General features: G+C 51.1%; 1 protein-coding gene across 1 annotated transcript in view; it reads right to left on the reverse strand.

The window, feature by feature from the left end:
* The window catches only part of LOC132387968 (chromodomain-helicase-DNA-binding protein 4-like), a gene marked incomplete at its 3' end in the record, with an annotated part of 24633 nt that extends 5715 nt beyond the window's left edge, over positions 1–18918 (reverse strand). The window contains exons 1-2 of the mRNA XM_059960288.1: positions 18721–18918; positions 16959–17121 (exon numbers count right to left, since the gene is read on the reverse strand). Of these exons, the coding sequence (XP_059816271.1) occupies positions 16959–17121; positions 18721–18903 (346 nt within the window). The remainder of the gene's footprint in view (positions 1–16958; positions 17122–18720) is intronic.
* Between the last annotated feature and the right edge of the window lie 4746 nt (positions 18919–23664).

Here is a 23664-nt window from a genome sequence, read left to right on the forward strand (position 1 = left end):
GACATTGAGGGAGATCAGCCCGTGTGTCGACAGAGGATCAATGTGAGACATTGAGGGAGATCAGTCAGTGTGTGGACAGAGGATCAATGTGAGACATTGAGGGAGATCATTCACTGTGTCGACAGAGGATCAATGTGAGACATTGAGGGAGATCAGTCACTGTGTCGACAGAGGATCAATGTGACACATTGAGGGAGATCAGCCAGTGTGTGGACAGAGGATCAATGTGAGACATTGAGGGAGATCAGTCACTGTGTGGACAGAGGATCAATGTGAGACACTGAGGGAGATCAGTCACTGTGTGGACAGAGGATCAATGTGAGACATTGAGGGAGATCAGTCACTGTGTGGACAGAGGATCAATGTGAGACATTGAGGGAGATCAGTCACTGTGTGGACAGAGGATCAATGTGAGACATTGAGGGAGATCAGTCACAGTGTCGACAGAGGATCAATGTGAGACATTGATGGAGATCAGTCACTGTGTCGACAGAGGATCAATGTGAGACATTGAGGGAGATCAGTCACTGTGTGGACAGAGGATCAATGTGAGACATTGAGGGAGATCAGTCACTGTGTGGACAAAGGATCAATGTGAGACACTGAGGGAGATCAGTCACTGTGTGGACAGAGGATCAATGTGAGACATTGAGGGAGATCAGTCACTGAGTGGACAGAGGATCAATGTGAGAGATTGAGGGAGATCAGCCAGTGTGTGGACAGAGGATCAATGTGAGACATTGAGGGAGATCAGTCACTGTGTGGACAGAGGATCAATGTGAGACATTGAGGGAGATCAGTCACTGTGTCGACAGAGGATCAATGTGAGCCATTGAGGGAGATCAGCCAGTGTGTCGACAGAGGATCAATGTGAGACATTGAGGGAGATCAGTCACTGTGTCGACAGAGGATCAATGTGAGACATTGAGGGAGATCAGCCACTGTGTGGACAGAGGATCAATGTGAGACATTGAGGGAGATCAGTCACTGTGTGGACAGAGGATCAATGTGAGACATTCAGGGAGATCAGCCAGTGTGTGGACAGAGGATCAATGTGAGACATTGAGGGAGATCAGTCACTGTGTGGACAGAGGATCAATGTGAGACTTTGAGGGAGATCAGCCAGTGTGTGGACAGAGGATCAATGTGAGACTTTGAGGGAGATCAGTCACTGTGTCGACAGAGGATCAATGTGAGACATTGAGGGAGATCAGTCACTGTGTCGACAGAGGATCAATGTGAGACATTGAGGGAGATCAGTCACTGTGTGGACAGAGGATCAATGTGAGACATTGAGGGAGATCAGTCACTGTGTGGACAGAGGATCAATGTGAGATATTGAGGGAGATCAGTCACTGTGTCGACAGAGGATCAATGTGAGACATTGAGGGAGATCAGTCACTGTGTGGACAGAGGATCAATGTGAGATATTGAGGGAGATCAGTCACTGTGTCGACAGAGGATCAATGTGAGACATTGAGGGAGATCAGTCACTGTGTCGACAGAGGATCAATGTGAGACAATGAGGGAGATCAGTCACTGTGTGGACAGAGGATCAATGTGAGACATTGAGGGAGATCAGTCACTGTGTGGACAGAGGATCAATGTGAGACATTGAGGGAGATCAGCCAGTGTGTCGACAGAGGATCAATGTGAGACATTGAGGGAGATCAGTCACTGTGTGGACAGAGGATCAATGTGAGACATTGAGGGAGATCAGTCACTGTGTCGACAGAGGATCAATGTGAGACATTGAGGGAGATCAGTCACTGTGTCGACAGAGGATCAATGTGAGACATTGAGGGAGATCAGTCACTGTGTGGACAGAGGATCAATGTGAGACACTGAGGGAGATCAGTCACTGTGTGGACAGAGGATCAATGTGAGACATTGAGGGAGATCAGTCACTGTGTCGACAGAGGATCAATGTGAGATATTGAGGGAGATCAGTCACTGTGTCGACAGAGGATCAATGTGAGACATTGAGGGAGATCAGTCACTGTGTCGACAGAGGATCAATGTGAGACATTGAGGGAGATCAGCCAGTGTGTGGACAGAGGATCAATGTGAGACATTGAGGGAGATCAGTCACTGTGTCGACAGAGGATCAATGTGAGACATTGAGGGAGATCAGTCACTGTGTCGACAGAGGATCAATGTGAGACATTGAGGGAGATCAGTCACTGTGTCGACAGAGGATCAATGTGAGACATTGAGGGAGATCAGTCACTGTGTCGACAGAGGATCAATGTGAGAGATTGAGGGAGATCAGTCACTGTGTCGACAGAGGATCAATGTGAGACATTGAGGGAGATCAGTCACTGTGTCGACAGAGGATCAATGTGAGACATTGAGGGAGATCAGTCACTGTGTGGACAGAGGATCAATGTGAGACATTGAGGGAGATCAATCACTGTGTCGACAGAGGATCAATGTGAGACATTGAGGGAGATCAGCCAGTGTGTCGACAGAGGATCAATGTGTGACATTGAGGGAGATCAGTCACTGTGTGGACAGAGGATCAATGTGAGACATTGAGGGAGATCATCACTGTGTCGACAGAGGATCAATGTGAGACATTGAGGGAGATCAGCCAGTGTGTCGACAGAGGATCAATGTGTGACATTGAGGGAGATCAGTCACTGTGTGGACAGAGGATCAATGTGAGACATTGAGGGAGATCATCACTGTGTCGACAGAGGATCAATGTGAGACATTGAGGGAGATCAGTCACTGTGTCGACAGAGGATCAATGTGAGACATTGAGGGAGATCAGCCAGAGTGTGGACAGAGGATCAATGTGAGAGATTGAGGGAGATCAGCCAGAGTGTGGACAGAGGATCAATGTGAGAGATTGAGGGAGATCAGCCAGTGTGTCGACAGAGGATCAATGTGAGACATTGAGGGAGATCAGTCACTGTGTCGACAGAGGATCAATGTGAGACATTGAGGGAGATCAGTCACTGTGTCGACAGAGGATCAATGTGAGACATTGAGGGAGATCAGCCAGTGTGTGGACAGAGGATCAATGTGAGACATTGAGGGAGATCAGTCACTGTGTCGACAGAGGATCAATGTGAGACATTGATGGAGATCAGTCACTGTGTCGACAGAGGATCAATGTGAGACATTGAGGGAGATCAGTCACTGTGTGGACAGAGGATCAATGTGAGACATTGAGGGAGATCAGCCAGTGTGTGGACAGAGGATCAATGTGAGACTTTGAGGGAGATCAGTCACTGTGTCGACAGAGGATCAATGTGAGACATTGAGGGAGATCAGTCACTGTGTCGACAGAGGATCAATGTGAGACACTGAGGGAGATCAGTCACTGTGTCGACAGAGGATCAATGTGAGACATTGAGGGAGATCAGCCAGTGTGTGGACAGAGGATCAATGTGAGACATTGAGGGAGATCAGCCACTGTGTGGACAGAGGATCAATGTGAGACATTGAGGGAGATCAGCCAGTGTGTCGACAGAGGATCAATGTGAGACTTTGAGGGAGATCAGTCACTGTGTCGACAGAGGATCAATGTGAGACATTGAGGGAGATCAGTCACTGTGTGGACAGAGGATCAATGTGAGACATTGATGGAGATCAGCCAGTGTGTGGACAGAGGATCAATGTGAGACATTGAGGGAGATCAGCCACTGTGTCGACAGAGGATCAATGTGAGAGATTGAGGGAGATCAGCCACTGTGTGGACAGAGGATCAATGTGAGACATTGAGGGAGATCAGTCACTGTGTCGACAGAGGATCAATGTGAGACATTGAGGGAGATCAGCCAGTGTGTGGACAGAGGATCAATGTGAGAGATTGAGGGAGATCAGTCACTGTCTGGACAGAGGATCAATGTGAGACATTGAGGGAGATCAGCCAGTGTGTCGACAGAGGATCAATGTGAGACATTGAGGGAGATCAGTCACTGTGTGGACAGAGGATCAATGTGAGATATTGAGGGAGATCAGTCACTGTGTCGACAGAGGATCAATGTGAGACATTGAGGGAGATCAGTCACTGTGTGGACAGAGGATCAATGTGAGACATTGAGGGAGATCAGCCAGTGTGTGGACAGAGGATCAATGTGAGACATTGGGAGATCAGTCACTGTGTCGACAGAGGATCAATGTGAGACATTGAGGGAGATCAGTCACTGTGTCGACAGAGGATCAATGTGAGACATTGAGGGAGATCAGTCACTGTGTGGACAGAGGATCAATGTGAGACATTGAGGGAGATCAGTCACTGTGTGGACAGAGGATCAATGTGAGACATTGAGGGAGATCAGTCACTGTGTGCGACAGAGGATCAATGTGAGACATTGAGGGGAGATCAGTCACTGTGTCGACAGAGGATCAATGTGAGACATTGAGGGAGATCAGTCACTGTGTCGACAGAGGATCAATGTGAGACATTGAGGGGAGATCCAGTCCACTGTGTCGACAGAGGATCAATGTGAGACATTGAGGGAGATCAGTCACTGTGTGGACAGAGGATCAATGTGAGACATTGAGGGAGATCAGTCACTGTGCCTCGACAGAGGATCAATGTGAGACATTGAGGGAGATCAGTCACTGTGTGGACAGAGGATCAATGTGAGACATTGAGGGAGATCAGTCACTGTGTCGACAGAGGATCAATGTGAGACATTGAGGGAGATCAGTCAGTGTGTGGACAGAGGATCAATGTGAGACATTGAGGGAGGTCAGTCACTGTGTGGACAGAGGATCAATGTGAGACATTGAGGGAGGTCAGTCCACAGTGTCGACAGAGGATCAATGTGAGACATTGAGGGAGATCAGTCACCAGTGTCGACAGAGGATCAATGTGAGACATTGAGGGAGATCAATCACTGTGTCGACAGAGGATCATGTGAGACATTGAGGGAGATCAGCAGTGTGTCGACAGAGGATCAATGTGTGACATTGAGGGAGATCAGTCCACTGTGTGGACAGAGGATCAATGTGAGACATTGAGGGAGATCAGTCACTGTGTGGACAGAGGATCAATGTGAGACATTGAGGGAGATCAGTCACTGTGTCGACAGAGGATCAATGAGAGACATTGAGGGAGATCAGTCACTGTGTCGACAGAGGATCAATGTGAGACATTGAGGGAGATCAGTCACTGTGTCGACAGAGGATCAATGTGAGGACATTGCGGGAGATCAGTCACTGTGTCGACAGAGGATCAATGTGAGACATTGATGGAGATCAGTCACTGTGTCGACAGAGGATCAATGTGAGACATTGAGGGAGATCAGTCACTGTGTCTACAGAGGATCAATGTGAGACATTGAGGGAGATCAGTCACTGTGTCGACAGAGGAATCAATGTGAGACATTGATGGAGATCAGTCACTGTGTCGACAGAGGATCAATGTGAGACATTGAGGGAGATCAGCCAGTGTGTGGACCGAGGATCAATGTGAGACATTGAGGGAGATCAGTCACTGTGTCGACAGAGGATCAATGTGAGACATTGAGGGAGATCAGTCACTGTGTCGACAGAGGATCAATGTGAGACATTGAGGGAGATCAGTCACTGTGTCGACAGAGGATCAATGTGAGACATTGAGGGCGATCAGCCAGTGTGTGGACAGAGGATCAATGTGAGACATTGAGGGAGATCAGCCAGTGTGTGGACAGAGGATCAATGTGAGACATTGAGGGAGATCAGCCAGTGTGTCGACAGAGGATCAATGTGAGACATTGAGGGAGATCAGCCACTGTGTCGACAGAGGATCAATGTGAGACATTGAGGGAGATCATTCACTGTGTCGACAGAGGATCAATGTGAGACATTGAGGGAGATCAGTCACTGTGTCGACAGAGGATCAATGTGAGACATTGAGGGAGATCAGTCACTGTGTGGACAGAGGATCAATGTGAGATATTGAGGGAGATCAGTCACTGTGTCGACAGAGGATCAATGTGAGACATTGAGGGAGATCAGTCACTGTGTCGACAGAGGATCAATGTGAGACATTGAGGGAGATCAGCCAGTGTGTCGACAGAGGATCAATGTGAGACATTGAGGGAGATCAGTCACTGTGTGGACAGAGGATCAATGTGAGACATTGAGGGAGATCAGCCAGTGTGTCGACAGAGGATCAATGTGAGACATTGAGGGAGATCAGTCACTGTGTGGACAGAGGATCAATGTGAGACATTGAGGGAGATCAGCCAGTGTGTGGACAGAGGATCAATGTGAGACATTGAGGGAGATCAGTCACTCTGTCGACAGAGGATCAATGTGAGACATTGAGGGAGATCAGTCACTGTGTCGACAGAGGATCAATGTGAGACACTGAGGGAGATCAGTCACAGTGTCGACAGAGGATCAATGTGAGACATTGAGGGAGATCAGTCACTGTGTGGACAGAGGATCAATGTGAGACACTGAGGGAGATCAGTCACTGTGTCGACAGCGGATCAATGTGAGACATTGAGGGAGATCAGCCAGTGTGTGGACAGAGGATCAATGTGAGACATTGAGGGAGATCAGTCACTGTGTCGACAGAGGATCAATGTGAGACATTGAGGAAGATCAGTCACTGTGTCGACAGAGGATCAATGTGAGACATTGAGGGAGATCAGTCAGTGTGTGGACAGAGGATCAATGTGAGACATTGAGGGAGATCAGTCACTGTGTGGACAGAGGATCAATGTGAGACATTGAGGGAGATCACTCACTGTGTGGACAGAGGATCAATGTGAGAAATTGAGGGAGATCAGTCACTGTGTCGACAGAGGATCAATGTGAGACATTGAGGGAGATCAGTCACTGTGTCGACAGAGGATCAATGTGAGACATTGAGGGAGATCAGTCACTGTGTCGACAGAGGATCAATGTGAGACATTGAGGGAGATCAGTCACTGTGTGGACAGAGGATCAATGTGAGACATTGAGGGAGATCAGTCACTGTGTGGACAGAGGATCAATGTGAGACATTGAGGGAGATCAGTCACTGTGTGGACAGAGGATCAATGTGAGACATTGAGGGAGATCAGTCACTGTGTGGACAGAGGATCAATGTGAGAAATTGAGGGAGATCAGTCACTGTGTCGACAGAGGATCAATGTGAGACATTGATGGAGATCAGCCAGTGTGTGGACAGAGGATCAATGTGAGACATTGAGGGAGATCAGCCACTGTGTCGACAGAGGATCAATGTGAGAGATTGAGGGAGATCAGCCAGTGTGTGGACAGAGGATCAATGTGAGAGATTGAGGGAGATCAGTCACTGTGTGGACAGAGGATCAATGTGAGACATTGAGGGAGATCAGCCAGTGTGTCGACAGAGGATCAATGTGAGACTTTGAGGGAGATCAGTCACTGTGTCGACAGAGGATCAATGTGAGACATTGAGGGAGATCAGTCACTGTGTCGACAGAGGATCAATGTGAGACATTGAGGGAGATCAGTCACTGTGTCGACAGAGGATCAATGTGAGACATTGATGGAGATCAGTCACTGTGTGGACAGAGGATCAATGTGAGACATTGAGGGAGATCAGTCACTGTGTGGACAGAGGATCAATGTGAGACATTGAGGGAGATCAGTCACTGTGTCGACAGAGGATCAATGTGAGACATTGAGGGAGATCAGTCACTGTGTCGACAGAGGATCAATGTGAGACATTGAGGGAGATCAGTCACTGTGTGGACAGAGGATCAATGTGAGACACTGAGGGAGATCAGTCACTGTGTGGACAGAGGATCAATGTGAGACATTGAGGGAGATCAGTCACTGTGTCGACAGAGGATCAATGTGAGATATTGAGGGAGATCAGTCACTGTGTCGACAGAGGATCAATGTGAGACATTGAGGGAGATCAGTCACTGTGTCGACAGAGGATCAATGTGAGACATTGAGGGAGATCAGCCAGTGTGTGGACAGAGGATCAATGTGAGACATTGAGGGAGATCAGTCACTGTGTCGACAGAGGATCAATGTGAGACATTGAGGGAGATCAGTCACTGTGTCGACAGAGGATCAATGTGAGACATTGAGGGAGATCAGTCACTGTGTCGACAGAGGATCAATGTGAGACATTGAGGGAGATCAGTCACTGTGTCGACAGAGGATCAATGTGAGAGATTGAGGGAGATCAGTCACTGTGTCGACAGAGGATCAATGTGAGACATTGAGGGAGATCAGTCACTGTGTCGACAGAGGATCAATGTGAGACATTGAGGGAGATCAGTCACTGTGTGGACAGAGGATCAATGTGAGACATTGAGGGAGATCAATCACTGTGTCGACAGAGGATCAATGTGAGACATTGAGGGAGATCAGCCAGTGTGTCGACAGAGGATCAATGTGTGACATTGAGGGAGATCAGTCACTGTGTGGACAGAGGATCAATGTGAGACATTGAGGGAGATCATCACTGTGTCGACAGAGGATCAATGTGAGACATTGAGGGAGATCAGCCAGTGTGTCGACAGAGGATCAATGTGTGACATTGAGGGAGATCAGTCACTGTGTGGACAGAGGATCAATGTGAGACATTGAGGGAGATCATCACTGTGTCGACAGAGGATCAATGTGAGACATTGAGGGAGATCAGTCACTGTGTCGACAGAGGATCAATGTGAGACATTGAGGGAGATCAGCCAGAGTGTGGACAGAGGATCAATGTGAGAGATTGAGGGAGATCAGCCAGAGTGTGGACAGAGGATCAATGTGAGAGATTGAGGGAGATCAGCCAGTGTGTCGACAGAGGATCAATGTGAGACATTGAGGGAGATCAGTCACTGTGTCGACAGAGGATCAATGTGAGACATTGAGGGAGATCAGTCACTGTGTCGACAGAGGATCAATGTGAGACATTGAGGGAGATCAGCCAGTGTGTGGACAGAGGATCAATGTGAGACATTGAGGGAGATCAGTCACTGTGTCGACAGAGGATCAATGTGAGACATTGATGGAGATCAGTCACTGTGTCGACAGAGGATCAATGTGAGACATTGAGGGAGATCAGTCACTGTGTGGACAGAGGATCAATGTGAGACATTGAGGGAGATCAGCCAGTGTGTGGACAGAGGATCAATGTGAGACATTGAGGGAGATCAGTCACTGTGTCGACAGAGGATCAATGTGAGACATTGAGGGAGATCAGCCAGTGTGTGGACAGAGGATCAATGTGAGAGATTGAGGGAGATCAGTCACTGTCTGGACAGAGGATCAATGTGAGACATTGAGGGAGATCAGCCAGTGTGTCGACAGAGGATCAATGTGAGACATTGAGGGAGATCAGTCACTGTGTGGACAGAGGATCAATGTGAGATATTGAGGGAGATCAGTCACTGTGTCGACAGAGGATCAATGTGAGACATTGAGGGAGATCAGTCACTGTGTGGACAGAGGATCAATGTGAGACATTGAGGGAGATCAGCCAGTGTGTGGACAGAGGATCAATGTGAGACATTGAGGGAGATCAGTCACTGTGTCGACAGAGGATCAATGTGAGACATTGAGGGAGATCAGTCACTGTGTCGACAGAGGATCAATGTGAGACATTGAGGGAGATCAGTCACTGTGTGGACAGAGGATCAATGTGAGACATTGAGGGAGATCAGTCACTGTGTGGACAGAGGATCAATGTGAGACATTGAGGGAGATCAGTCACTGTGTGGACAGAGGATCAATGTGAGACATTGAGGGAGATCAGTCACTGTGTCGACAGAGGATCAATGTGAGACATTGAGGGAGATCAGTCACTGTGTCGACAGAGGATCAATGTGAGACATTGAGGGAGATCAGTCACTGTGTCGACAGAGGATCAATGTGAGACATTGAGGGAGATCAGTCACTGTGTGGACAGAGGATCAATGTGAGACATTGAGGGAGATCAGTCACTGTGTCGACAGAGGATCAATGTGAGACATTGAGGGAGATCAGTCACTGTGTGGACAGAGGATCAATGTGAGACATTGAGGGAGATCAGTCACTGTGTCGACAGAGGATCAATGTGAGACATTGAGGGAGATCAGTCAGTGTGTGGACAGAGGATCAATGTGAGACATTGAGGGAGGTCAGTCACTGTGTGGACAGAGGATCAATGTGAGACATTGAGGGAGGTCAGTCACAGTGTCGACAGAGGATCAATGTGAGACATTGAGGGAGATCAGTCACAGTGTCGACAGAGGATCAATGTGAGACATTGAGGGAGATCAATCACTGTGTCGACAGAGGATCAATGTGAGACATTGAGGGAGATCAGCCAGTGTGTCGACAGAGGATCAATGTGTGACATTGAGGGAGATCAGTCACTGTGTGGACAGAGGATCAATGTGAGACATTGAGGGAGATCAGTCACTGTGTGGACAGAGGATCAATGTGAGACATTGAGGGAGATCAGTCACTGTGTCGACAGAGGATCAATGAGAGACATTGAGGGAGATCAGTCACTGTGTCGACAGAGGATCAATGTGAGACATTGAGGGAGATCAGTCACTGTGTCGACAGAGGATCAATGTGAGACATTGCGGGAGATCAGTCACTGTGTCGACAGAGGATCAATGTGAGACATTGATGGAGATCAGTCACTGTGTCGACAGAGGATCAATGTGAGACATTGAGGGAGATCAGTCACTGTGTCGACAGAGGATCAATGTGAGACATTGAGGGAGATCAGTCACTGTGTCGACAGAGGATCAATGTGAGACATTGATGGAGATCAGTCACTGTGTCGACAGAGGATCAATGTGAGACATTGAGGGAGATCAGCCAGTGTGTGGACCGAGGATCAATGTGAGACATTGAGGGAGATCAGTCACTGTGTCGACAGAGGATCAATGTGAGACATTGAGGGAGATCAGTCACTGTGTCGACAGAGGATCAATGTGAGACATTGAGGGAGATCAGTCACTGTGTCGACAGAGGATCAATGTGAGACATTGAGGGAGATCAGCCAGTGTGTGGACAGAGGATCAATGTGAGACATTGAGGGAGATCAGCCAGTGTGTGGACAGAGGATCAATGTGAGACATTGAGGGAGATCAGCCAGTGTGTCGACAGAGGATCAATGTGAGACATTGAGGGAGATCAGCCACTGTGTCGACAGAGGATCAATGTGAGACATTGAGGGAGATCATTCACTGTGTCGACAGAGGATCAATGTGAGACATTGAGGGAGATCAGTCACTGTGTCGACAGAGGATCAATGTGAGACATTGAGGGAGATCAGTCACTGTGTGGACAGAGGATCAATGTGAGATATTGAGGGAGATCAGTCACTGTGTCGACAGAGGATCAATGTGAGACATTGAGGGAGATCAGTCACTGTGTCGACAGAGGATCAATGTGAGACATTGAGGGAGATCAGCCAGTGTGTCGACAGAGGATCAATGTGAGACATTGAGGGAGATCAGTCACTGTGTGGACAGAGGATCAATGTGAGACATTGAGGGAGATCAGCCAGTGTGTCGACAGAGGATCAATGTGAGACATTGAGGGAGATCAGTCACTGTGTGGACAGAGGATCAATGTGAGACATTGAGGGAGATCAGCCAGTGTGTGGACAGAGGATCAATGTGAGACATTGAGGGAGATCAGTCACTCTGTCGACAGAGGATCAATGTGAGACATTGAGGGAGATCAGTCACTGTGTCGACAGAGGATCAATGTGAGACACTGAGGGAGATCAGTCACAGTGTCGACAGAGGATCAATGTGAGACATTGAGGGAGATCAGTCACTGTGTGGACAGAGGATCAATGTGAGACACTGAGGGAGATCAGTCACTGTGTCGACAGCGGATCAATGTGAGACATTGAGGGAGATCAGCCAGTGTGTGGACAGAGGATCAATGTGAGACATTGAGGGAGATCAGTCACTGTGTCGACAGAGGATCAATGTGAGACATTGAGGAAGATCAGTCACTGTGTCGACAGAGGATCAATGTGAGACATTGAGGGAGATCAGTCAGTGTGTGGACAGAGGATCAATGTGAGACATTGAGGGAGATCAGTCACTGTGTGGACAGAGGATCAATGTGAGACATTGAGGGAGATCACTCACTGTGTGGACAGAGGATCAATGTGAGAAATTGAGGGAGATCAGTCACTGTGTCGACAGAGGATCAATGTGAGACATTGAGGGAGATCAGTCACTGTGTCGACAGAGGATCAATGTGAGACATTGAGGGAGATCAGTCACTGTGTCGACAGAGGATCAATGTGAGACATTGAGGGAGATCAGTCACTGTGTGGACAGAGGATCAATGTGAGACATTGAGGGAGATCAGTCACTGTGTGGACAGAGGATCAATGTGAGACATTGAGGGAGATCAGTCACTGTGTGGACAGAGGATCAATGTGAGACATTGAGGGAGATCAGTCACTGTGTGGACAGAGGATCAATGTGAGAGATTGAGGGAGATCAGCCAGTGTGTGGACAGAGGATCAATGTGAGAGATTGAGGGAGATCAGTCACTGTGTGGACAGAGGATCAATGTGAGACATTGAGGGAGATCAGCCAGTGTGTCGACAGAGGATCAATGTGAGACTTTGAGGGAGATCAGTCACTGTGTCGACAGAGGATCAATGTGAGACATTGAGGGAGATCAGTCACTGTGTCGACAGAGGATCAATGTGAGACATTGAGGGAGATCAGTCACTGTGTCGACAGAGGATCAATGTGAGACATTGATGGAGATCAGTCACTGTGTGGACAGAGGATCAATGTGAGACATTGAGGGAGATCAGTCACTGTGTGGACAGAGGATCAATGTGAGACATTGAGGGAGATCAGCCAGTGTGTGGACAGAGGATCAATGTGAGACATTGAGGGAGATCAGCCAGTGTGTCGACAGAGGATAAATGAGAGACATTGAGGGAGATCAGTCACTGTGTGGACAGAGGATCAATGTGAGATATTGAGGGAGATCAGTCACTGTGTCGACAGAGGATCAATGTGAGACATTGAGGGAGATCAGTCACTGTGTGGACAGAGGATCAATGTGAGACATTGAGGGAGATCAGCCAGTGTGTCGACAGAGGATCAATGTGAGACATTGAGGGAGATCAGTCACTGTGTCGACAGAGGATCAATGTGAGACATTGAGGGAGATCAGTCAGTGTGTGGACAGAGGATCAATGTGAGACATTGAGGGAGATCAGTCACTGTGTCGACAGAGGATCAATGTGAGATATTGAGGGAGATCAGTCACTGTGTGGACAGAGGATCAATGTGAGACATTGAGGGAGATCAGTCACTGTGTCGACAGAGGATCAATGTGAGACATTGAGGGAGATCAGCCAGTGTGTCGACAGAGCATCAATGTGTGACATTGAGGGAGATCAGTCACTGTGTCGACAGAGGGTCAATGTGAGACATTGAGGGAGATCAGCCAGTGTGTCGACAGAGGATCAATGTGAGACATTGAGGGAGATCAGTCACTGTGTCGACAGAGGATCAATGTGAGACATTGAGGGAGATCAGTCACTGTGTGGACAGAGGATCAATGTGAGACATTGAGGGAGATCAGTCACTGTGTGGACAGAGGATCAATCTGAGACATTGAGGGAGATCAGTCACTGTGTCGACAGAGGATCAATGTGAGACATTGAGGGAGATCAGTCACTGTGTGGACAGAGGATCAATGTGAGACATTGAGGGAGATCAGTCACTGTGTGGACAGAGGATCAATGTGAGACATTGAGGGAGATCAGTCACTGTGTCGACAGAGGATCAATGTGAGACATTGAGGGAGATCAGCCAGTGTGTCGACAGAGGATCAATGTGAGACATTGAGGGAGATCAGTCACTGTGTCGACAGAGGATCAATGTGAGACATTGAGGGAGATCAGTCACTGTGTGGACAGAGGATCAATGTGAGACATTGAGGGAGATCAGTCAGTGTGTGGACAGAGGATCAATGTGAGACATTGAGGGAGATCAGTCACTGTGTGGACAGAGGATCAATGTGAGACATTGAGGGAGATCAGTCACTGTGTCGACAGAGGATCAATGTGAGACAGTGAGGGAGATCAGTCACTGTGTGGACAGAGGATCAATGTGAGACATTGAGGGAGATCAGTCACTGTGTCGACAGAGGATCAATGTGAGACATTGAGGGAGATCAGTCACTGTGGACAGAGGATCAATGTGAGACATTGAGGGAGATCAGTCACTGTGTGGACAGAGGATCAATGTGAGACATTGAGGGAGATCAGTCACTGTGTCGACAGAGGATCAATGTGAGACATTGAGGGAGATCAGTCACTGTGTCGACAGAGGATCAATGTGAGACATTGAGGGAGATCAGTCACTGTGTGGACAGAGGATCAATGTGAGACATTGAGGGAGATCAGTCACTGTGTCGACAGAGGATCAATGTGAGACATTGAGGGAGATCAGTCACTGTGTCGACAGAGGATCAATGTGAGACATCGAGGGAGATCAGCCAGTGTGTGGACAGAGGATCAATGTGAGACATTGAGAGAGATCAGTCACTGTGTGGACAGAGGATCAATGTGAGACATTGAGGGAGATCAGCCAGTGTGTGGACAGAGGATCAATGTGAGACATTGAGGGAGATCAGTCACTGTGTCGACAGAGGATCAATGTGTGACACTGAGGGAGATCAGTCACTGTGTGGACAGAGGGTCAATGTGAGACATTGAGGGAGATCAGCCAGTGTGTGGACAGAGGATCAATGTGAGACACTGAGGGAGATCAGTCACTGTGTGGACAGAGGATCAATGTGAGACATTGAGGGAGATCAGTCACTGTGTCGACAGAGGATCAATGTGAGACATTGAGGGAGATCAGTCACTGTGTCGACAGAGGATCAATGTGTGACACTGAGGGAGATCAGTCACTGTGTGGACAGAGGGTCAATGTGAGACATTGAGGGAGATCAGCCAGTGTGTGGACAGAGGATCAATGTGAGACACTGAGGGAGATCAGTCACTGTGTGGACAGAGGATCAATGTGAGACATTGAGGGAGATCAGTCACTGTGTCGACAGAGGATCAATGTGAGACATTGAGGGAGATCAGTCACTGTGTCGACAGAGGATCAATGTGAGACATTGAGGGAGATCAGCCAGTGTGTGGACAGAGGATCAATGTGAGACATTGAGGGAGATCAGTCACTGTGTGGACAGAGGATCAATGTGAGACATTGAGGGAGATCAGCCAGTGTGTCGACAGAGGATCAATGTGAGACATTGAGGGAGATCAGTCACTGTGTGGACAGAGGATCAATGTGAGACATTGAGGGAGATCAGCCAGTGTGTCGACAGAGGATCAATGTGAGACATTGAGGGAGATCAGTCACTGTGTCGACAGAGGATCAATGTGAGACACTGAGGGAGATCAGTCACTGTGTCGACAGAGGATCAATGTGAGACATTGAGGGAGATCAGCCAGTGTGTGGACAGAGGATCAATGTGAGACATTGAGGGAGATCAGTCAGTGTGTCGACAGAGGATCAATGTGAGACATTGAGGGAGATCAGTCACTGTGTGGACAGAGGATCAATGTGAGACATTGAGGGAGATCAATCACTGTGTCGACAGAGGATCAATGTGAGACATTGAGGGAGATCAGTCACTGTGTCGACAGAGGATCAATGTGAGACATTGAGGGAGATCAGTCACTGTGTCGACAGAGGATCAATGTGAGACATTGAGGGAGATCAGCCAGTGTGTGGACAGAGGATCAATGTGAGACATTGAGGGAGATCAGTCACTGTGTCGACAGAGGATCAATGTGAGACATTGATGGAGATCAGTCACTGTGTCGACAGAGGATCAATGTGAGACATTGAGGGAGATCAGTCACTGTGTGGACAGAGGATCAATGTGAGACATTGAGGGAGATCAGCCAGTGTGTGGACAGAGGATCAATGTGAGACATTGAGGGAGATCAGTCACTGTGTGGACAGAGGATCAATGTGAGACATTGAGGGAGATCAGTCACTGTGTGGACAGAGGATCAATGTGAGACATTGAGGGAGATCAGTCACTGTGTGGACAGAGGATCAATGTGAGACATTGAGGGAGATCAGTCACTGTGTGGACAGAGGATCAATGTGAGACACTGAGGGAGATCAGTCACTGTGTGGACAGAGGATCAATGTGAGACATTGAGGGAGATCAGCCAGTGTGTGGACAGAGGATCAATGTGAGACATTGAGGGAGATCAGTCACTGTGTCGACAGAGGATCAATGTGAGACATTGAGGGAGATCAGCCAGTGTGTGGACAGAGGATCAATGTGAGACATTGAGGGAGATCAGTCACTGTGTCGACAGAGGATCAATGTGAGACACTGAGGGAGATCAGTCACTGTGTCGACAGAGGATCAATGTGAGACATTGAGGGAGATCAGTCACTGTGTGGACAGAGGATCAATGTGAGACATTGAGGGAGATCAATCACTGTGTCGACAGAGGATCAATGTGAGACATTGAGGGAGATCAGTCACTGTGTCGACAGAGGATCAATGTGAGACATTGAGGGAGATCAGTCACTGTGTCGACAGAGGATCAATGTGAGACATTGAGGGAGATCAGCCAGTGTGTGGACAGAGGATCAATGTGAGACATTGAGGGAGATCAGTCACTGTGTGGACAGAGGATCAATGTGAGACATTGAGGGAGATCAGTCACTGTGTGGACAGAGGATCAATGTGAGACACTGAGGGAGATCAGTCACTGTGTGGACAGAGGATCAATGTGAGACATTGAGGGAGATCAGTCACTGTGTCGACAGAGGATCAATGTGAGACATTGAGGGAGATCAGCCAGTGTGTGGACAGAGGATCAATGTGAGACATTGAGGGAGATCAGTCACTGTGTCGACAGCGGATCAATGTGAGACATTGAGGGAGATTAGCCAGTGTGTCGACAGAGCAGGGTCTCCCCACGGAAGGAAGAGAACGATGATCGAGTGGGGAGGGGCGGCGGCCGGCGTGCCGCGCCGAGGGGGACCCCTTACCTGCGGTGCGGGAAGGCGTGTTGGGCTGGGTCTCCCCCGGGGTGGAGGCCCCGGGCGTCTTGGAGAGCGGTGAGCTCGAGCGGGAGGACTTCTTGCTATCGCAGGCCTCCTGCGCCAGCTCCGGCATGCTCCAGTGCCCGTTGATGTGGTCGAATTCCTGAACCTGTCGACGGGCAACACCGTCAGTCCTCCCGGCAACACCGGACCCCTCGCTCGGAGACGGCTGCCTCCCGAGGCCCCCCGGGCACAGCGTTTACCGCCAACCCACTCCAGACTGTTTCTCAGCAACTCACTCAGTAGCTCCTGCTGCAGAAATCCCTCGCCATCCCCGTTCGAAACGGACGTCCCTCTAGTCTGAGGCTCTGCCCTATCGGTCCTAGACTCCCCCACTACAGGAAACATCCTCTCCACAACCACTCTATCTGTGTCCTCTGTTCCTAGACTCACACACTACAGGAAACATCCTCTCCACATCCACTCTATCTGTGTCCTCTGGTCCTAGACTCCCCCACTACAGGACACATCCTCTCCACATCGACTCTATCTGTGTCCTCTGGTCCTCGACTCCCCCACTACAGGAAACATCCTCTCCGCATCCACTCTATCTGTGTCCTCTGGTCCTAGACTCCCCGACTACAGGAAACCGTCTCCACAACCACTCTATCTGTGTCCTCTGGTCCTGGACTCCCCCACTACAGGAAACATCCTCTCCACATCCACTCTATCTGTGTCCTCTGGTCCTAGACTCCCCCACTACAGGACACATCCTCTCCACATCGACTCTATCTGTGTCCTCTGGTCCTCGACTCCCCCACTACAGGAAACCGTCTCCACAACCACTCTATCTGTGTCCTCTGGTCCTAGACTCCCCCACTACAGGAAACATCCTCTCCACATCCACTCTATCTGTGTCCTCTGTTCCTAGACTCCCCCACTACAGGAAACCGTCTCCACAACCACTCTATCTGTGTCCTCTGGTCCTAGACTCCCCCACTACAGGAAACATCCTCTCCACATCCACTCTATCTGTGTCCTCTGGTCCTAGACTCCCCCACTACAGGAAACATCCTCTCCACATCCACTCTATCTGTGTCCTCTGGTCCTAGACTCCCCCACTACAGGAAACATCCTCTCCACATCCACTCTATCTGTGTCCTCTGGTCCTAGACTCCCCCACTACAGGAAACATCCTCTCCACATCCGCTCTATCTGTGTCCTCTGGTTCTAGACTCCCCCACTATAGGAAACATCCTCCACATCCACTCTATCTGTGTCCTCTGGTCCTAGACTTCCCCACTACAGGAAACATCCTCTCCACATCCACTCTATCTGTGTCCTCTGGTCCTAGACTCCCCCACTACAGGAAACATCCTCTCCACATCCACTCTATCTGTCGTCTCCTTCCACCCCGCGGTCCGATCGCCGAACGGCCACGATTCCGAGGACACTCCCTCCCCTTCAAAAATGGCCCCTGCTGCTCCCTGCTCAGAAAATTCTGCAAAACGCAGGAAATACCCGGGATATCGAACAGCCCCTCGAGACATTTGCCCACCCCCTACACCTCGGCCGATGACCGCACACCCCACGGACGATGTACCGCCTTGCCTTTAAGGGTAGGCCCAGGACTCAGGGCCCCTCTCCTATTGAGGGCGGGAGTCGCTCTCCGTCCCCCCGTGAGAACTCCGGGCCCCCGGGCGACACAGATTCGCGGGGCCCCGGGAAGGGGACGGCGGCTGGGCTGCGCGGGAGCCAGGTGACCTACCTTCTTGCGGATGAGGGACATGACTCCGATCCGGGTCAGCACGTGCTGGCGGGAGAGCCCCTCGCGGGGAACTCCGTCTGCAAACGTCTCCGAACCGTCCGCGCCTGGCTCGCACAGGTGACGCATGAAGAGCGACACGTAGGCCCTGAGGGATGGAGACGAGGGAGGGCGAGGGGTCAACATGGTTAACCAGCTCCTCCCTCCAGACAGCTGAAGACTAAACGCACAGGACCGTGGTATCACTTCACAGTCCCCACACTAATCCCACTGTCCCACTCTCTCCCCACAGTCCTGTGTCAGTCCCCACACTAATCCCACTGTCCCACTCTCTCCCCACAGTCCTGTGTCAGTCCCCACACTAATCCCACTGTCCCACTATCTCCCCACAGTCCTGTGTCAGTCCCCACACTAATCTCACTGTCCCACTCTCTCCCCACAGTCCTGTGTCAGTCCCCACACTAATCCCACTGTCCCACTCTCCCCACAGTCCTGTGTCAGTCCCCACACTAATCCCACTGTCCCACTCTCTCCCACAGTTCTGTGTCAGTCCCCACACTGATCCCACTGTCCCACTCTCTCCCACAGTCCTGTGTCAGTCCCCACACTAATCCCACTCTCCCACTCTCTCCCCAGTCCTGTGTCAGTCCCCACACTAATCCCACTGTCCCACTCTCTCCCCACAGTCCTGTGTCAGTCCCCACACTAATCTCACTATCCCACTCTCTCCCCACAGTCCTGTGTCAGTCCCCACACTAATCCCACTGTCCCACTCTCCCCACAGTCCTGTGTCAGTCCCCAAACTAATCCCACTGTCACACTCTCTCCCCACAGTCCTGTGTCAGTCCCACACTAATCCCACTGTCCCACTCTCTCCCCACAGTCCTGTGTCAGTCCCCACACTAATCCCACTGTCCCACTCTCTCCCCACAGTCCTGTGTCAGTCCCCACACTAATCCCACTGTCCCACTCTCTCCCCACAGTCCTGTGTCAGTCCCCACTACTAATCCCACTGTCCCACTCTCTCCCCACAGTCCTGTGTCAGTCCCACACTAATCCCACTGTCCCAACTCTCCCCACAGTCCTGTGTCAGTCCCCCACACTAATCCCACTGTCCACACACTCTTCCAGTCCTGTGTCAGTCCCCACACTAATCCCACTGTCCCACACTCCGCACAGTCCTGTGTCAGTCCCCACACTGATCCCACTGTCCCCACTCTCTCCCCACAATCCTGTGTCAGTCCCCACACTAATCCCACTGTCCCACTCTCTCCCAGTCCTGTGTCAGTCCCCACACTAATCCCACTGTCCCACTCTCTCTCCCCAGTCCTGTGTCAGTCCCCACACTAATCTCATTGTCCCTCCTCTCCCCCACAGTGCTGTGTCAGTCCCACACTAATCCCACTGTCCCACTCTCTCCCACAGTTCTGTGTCAGTCCCCACACTGATCCCACTGTCCCACTCTCTCCCCACAGTCCTGTGTCAGTCCCCACACTAATCCCACTGTCCCACTCTCCCCCCACAGTCCTGTGTCAGTCCCCACACTAATCCCACTGTCCCACTCTCTCCCCACAGTCCTGTGTCAGTCCCACACTAATCCCACTGTCCCACTCTCTCCCCAGTCCTGTGTCAGTCCCCACACTAATCCCACTGTCCCACTCTTTCCCCACAGTCCTGTGTCAGTCCCCACACTAATCCCACTGTCCCACTCTCTCCCCACAGTCCTGTGTCAGTGCCCCACACTAATCCCACTGTCCCACTCTTTCCCCACAGTCCTGTGTCAGTCCCCACACTAATCCCACTGTCCCACTCTCCCCACAGTCCTGTGTCAGTCCCCACACTAATCCCACTGTCCCACTCTCTCCCCACAGCCCTGTCAGTCCCCACACTAATCCCACTGACCCACTCTCTCCCCACAGTCCTGTGTCAGTCCCCACACTAATCCCACTGTTCCACTCTTTCCTCACAGTCCTGTGTCAGTCCCCACACTGATCCCACTGTCCCACTCTTTCCACACAGTCCTGTGTCAGTCCTCACACTAATCCCACTGTTCCCACTCCCTCTCCCCACAGTCCTGTGTCAGTCCCCACACTAATCCCACTGTCCCACTCTTTCCCACAGTCCTGGTCAGTCCCCACACTAATCCCACTGTCCCACTCTCTCCCCACAGTCCTGTGTCAGTCCCCACACTAATCCCACTGTCCCACTCTCCCCCAGTCCTGTGTCAGTCCCCACACTAATCCCACTGTCCCACTCTCTCCCCACAGCCTTGTGTCAGTCCCCACACTAATCCCACTGTCCCACTCTCTCCCCACAGTCCTGTGTCAGTCCCCACACTAATCCCACTGTCCCACTCTCTCCCACAGGTCCTGTGTCAGTCCCCACACTGATCACACTGTCCCCACTCTTTCCCACAGTCCTGTGTCAGTCCCTCACACTAATCCCACTGTCCACTCTCTCCCCACAGTCCTGTGTCAGTCCCCACACTAATCCCACTGTCCCACTCTTTCCCCACAGTCCTGTGTCAGTCCCCACACTAATCCCACTGTCCCACTCTCCCCACAGTCCTGTGTCAGTCCCCACACTAATCCCACTGTCCCACTCTCCCCACAGTCCTGTGTCAGTCCCCACACTAATCCCACTGTCCCACTCTCCCCAGTCCTGTGTCAGTCCCCACACTAATCCCACAGCCCCACTCTCTCCCCACAGTCCTGTGTCAGTCCCCACACTAATCCCACTGTCCCACTCTCCCCCCACAGTCCTGTGTCAGTCCCCACACTAATCCCACTGTCCCACTCTCTCCCACAGCCCTGTCAGTCCCCACACTAATCCCACTGTCCCACTCTCTCCCCACAGTGCCTGTGTCAGTCCCCACACTAATCCCCACTGTCCCACTCTCCCCACAGTCCTGTGTCAGTCCCCACACTAATCCCACGGTCCCACTATCTCCCCACAGTCCTGTGTCAGTCCCCACACTAATCTCACTGTCCCACTCTCTCCCCACAGTCCTGTGTCAGTCCCCACACTAATCCCACTGTCCCACTCTCTCCCCACACCCCTGTGTCAGTCCCCACACTAATCCCACTGTCCAACTCTCCCACAGTCCTGTGTCAGTCCCCACACTAATCCCACTGTCCCACTCTCTCCCCACACCCTGTGTCAGTCCTCACACTAATCCCACTGTCCCACCTCTCTCCCCACAGTCCTGTGTCAGTCCCCACACTAATCCCACTGTCCCACTCTCTCCCCAGTCCTGTGTCAGTCCCCACACTGATCCCACTGTCCCACTCTTTCCCCACAGTCCTGTGTCAGTCCTCACACTAATCCCACTGTCCCACTCTCTCCCCAGTCCTGTGTCAGTTCCCACACTGATCCCACTGTCCCCACTCTTTCCCACAGTCCTGTGTCAGTCCCCACACTGATCCACTGTCCCACTCTTCCCCCCTTTCCCCCCACAGTCCTGTGTCAGTCCTCACTCTAATCCCACTGTCCCCACTCTCTCCCCCACAGTCCTGTGTCAGTCCCCACACTAATCCCACTGTCCAACTCTTTCCCAACAGTCCTGTGTCAGTCCCCACACTAATCCCACTGTCCCTCTCTCTCCCTCACAGTGCTGTCAGTCCCCACACTAATCCCACTGTCCCACTCTCCCCAGTCCTGTCAGTCCCCACACTAATCCACAGTCCCACTCTCTCCCCACAGTCCTGTGTCAGTCCCCACACTAATCCCACTGTCCCACTCTCCCCCCACAGTCCTGTGTCAGTCCCACACTAATCCCAGTCCCACACTCTCCCCACAGTCTTGTGTCAGTCCCCACACTAATCCCACTGTCCACTCTCTCTCCCCACAGACCTGTGTCAGTCCCCACACTAATCCACCACTGTCCCACTCTCTCCCCACAGACCTGTGTCAGTCCGCACACTAATCCCACTGTCCCACTCTCTCCCCACAGACCCGTGTCAGTCCCCACACTAATCCCACTGTCCCACTCTCTCCCCACAGTCCTGTGTCAGTCCCCACACTAAGTCCCTCTGTCCCACTCTCTGCCCACAGTCCTGTGTCAGTCCCCACACTAATCCACAGTCCCACTCTCTCCCCACAGTCCTGTGTCAGTCCCCACACTAATCCCACTGTCCCACTCTCCCCACAGTCCTGTGTCAGTCCACACTAATCCCACTGTCCCACTCTCTCCCCACAGTCCTGTGTCAGTCCCCACACTAATCCACTGTCCCACTCTCCCCCCACAGACCTGTGTCAGTCCCCACACTAATCCCTCTGTCCCACTCTCTCCCCACAGTCCTGTGTCAGTCCCACACTAATCCCACTGTCCCACTCTCTCCCCACAGTCCTGTGTCAGTCCCCCACACTAATCCACTGTCCCACTCTCCCCCCACAGTCCTGTGTCAGTCCCCACACTAATCCCTCTGTCCCATCTCTCTCCCCACAGTCCTGTGTCAGTCCCCACACTAATCCCTCTGTCCCACTCCTCCCCCCACAGACCTGTGTCAGTCCCCATACTAATCCCACTGTCCCACTCTCTCCCCCGACCTGTATCAGTCCCCACACTAATCCCACTGTCCCACTCTCTCCCCACAGCCCTGTGTCAGTCCCCACACTAATCCCTCTGTCCCACTCTCTCCCCACAGTCCTGTGTCAGTCCCACACTAATCCCTCTGTCCCACTCTCTCCCCACACCCTGTGTCAGTCCCCACACTAATCCACTGTCCCCACTCTCTCCCACAGTCCTGTGTCAGTCCCCACACTAATCTCATTGTCCCACACTCTCCCCACAGTCTGTGTCAGTCCCCACACTAATCCACTGTCCCACTCTCTCCCACAGACCTGTGTCAGTCCCCACACTAATCCCACTGTCCCACTCTCTCCCCACAGACCTGTGTCAGTCCCCACACTAATCTCACTGTCCCACTCTCTCCCACAGTCCTGTGT

Source organism: Hypanus sabinus, unplaced genomic scaffold (assembly GCF_030144855.1).
Source record: "Hypanus sabinus isolate sHypSab1 unplaced genomic scaffold, sHypSab1.hap1 scaffold_2458, whole genome shotgun sequence".
NCBI classification, from domain to species: domain Eukaryota; kingdom Metazoa; phylum Chordata; class Chondrichthyes; order Myliobatiformes; family Dasyatidae; genus Hypanus; species Hypanus sabinus.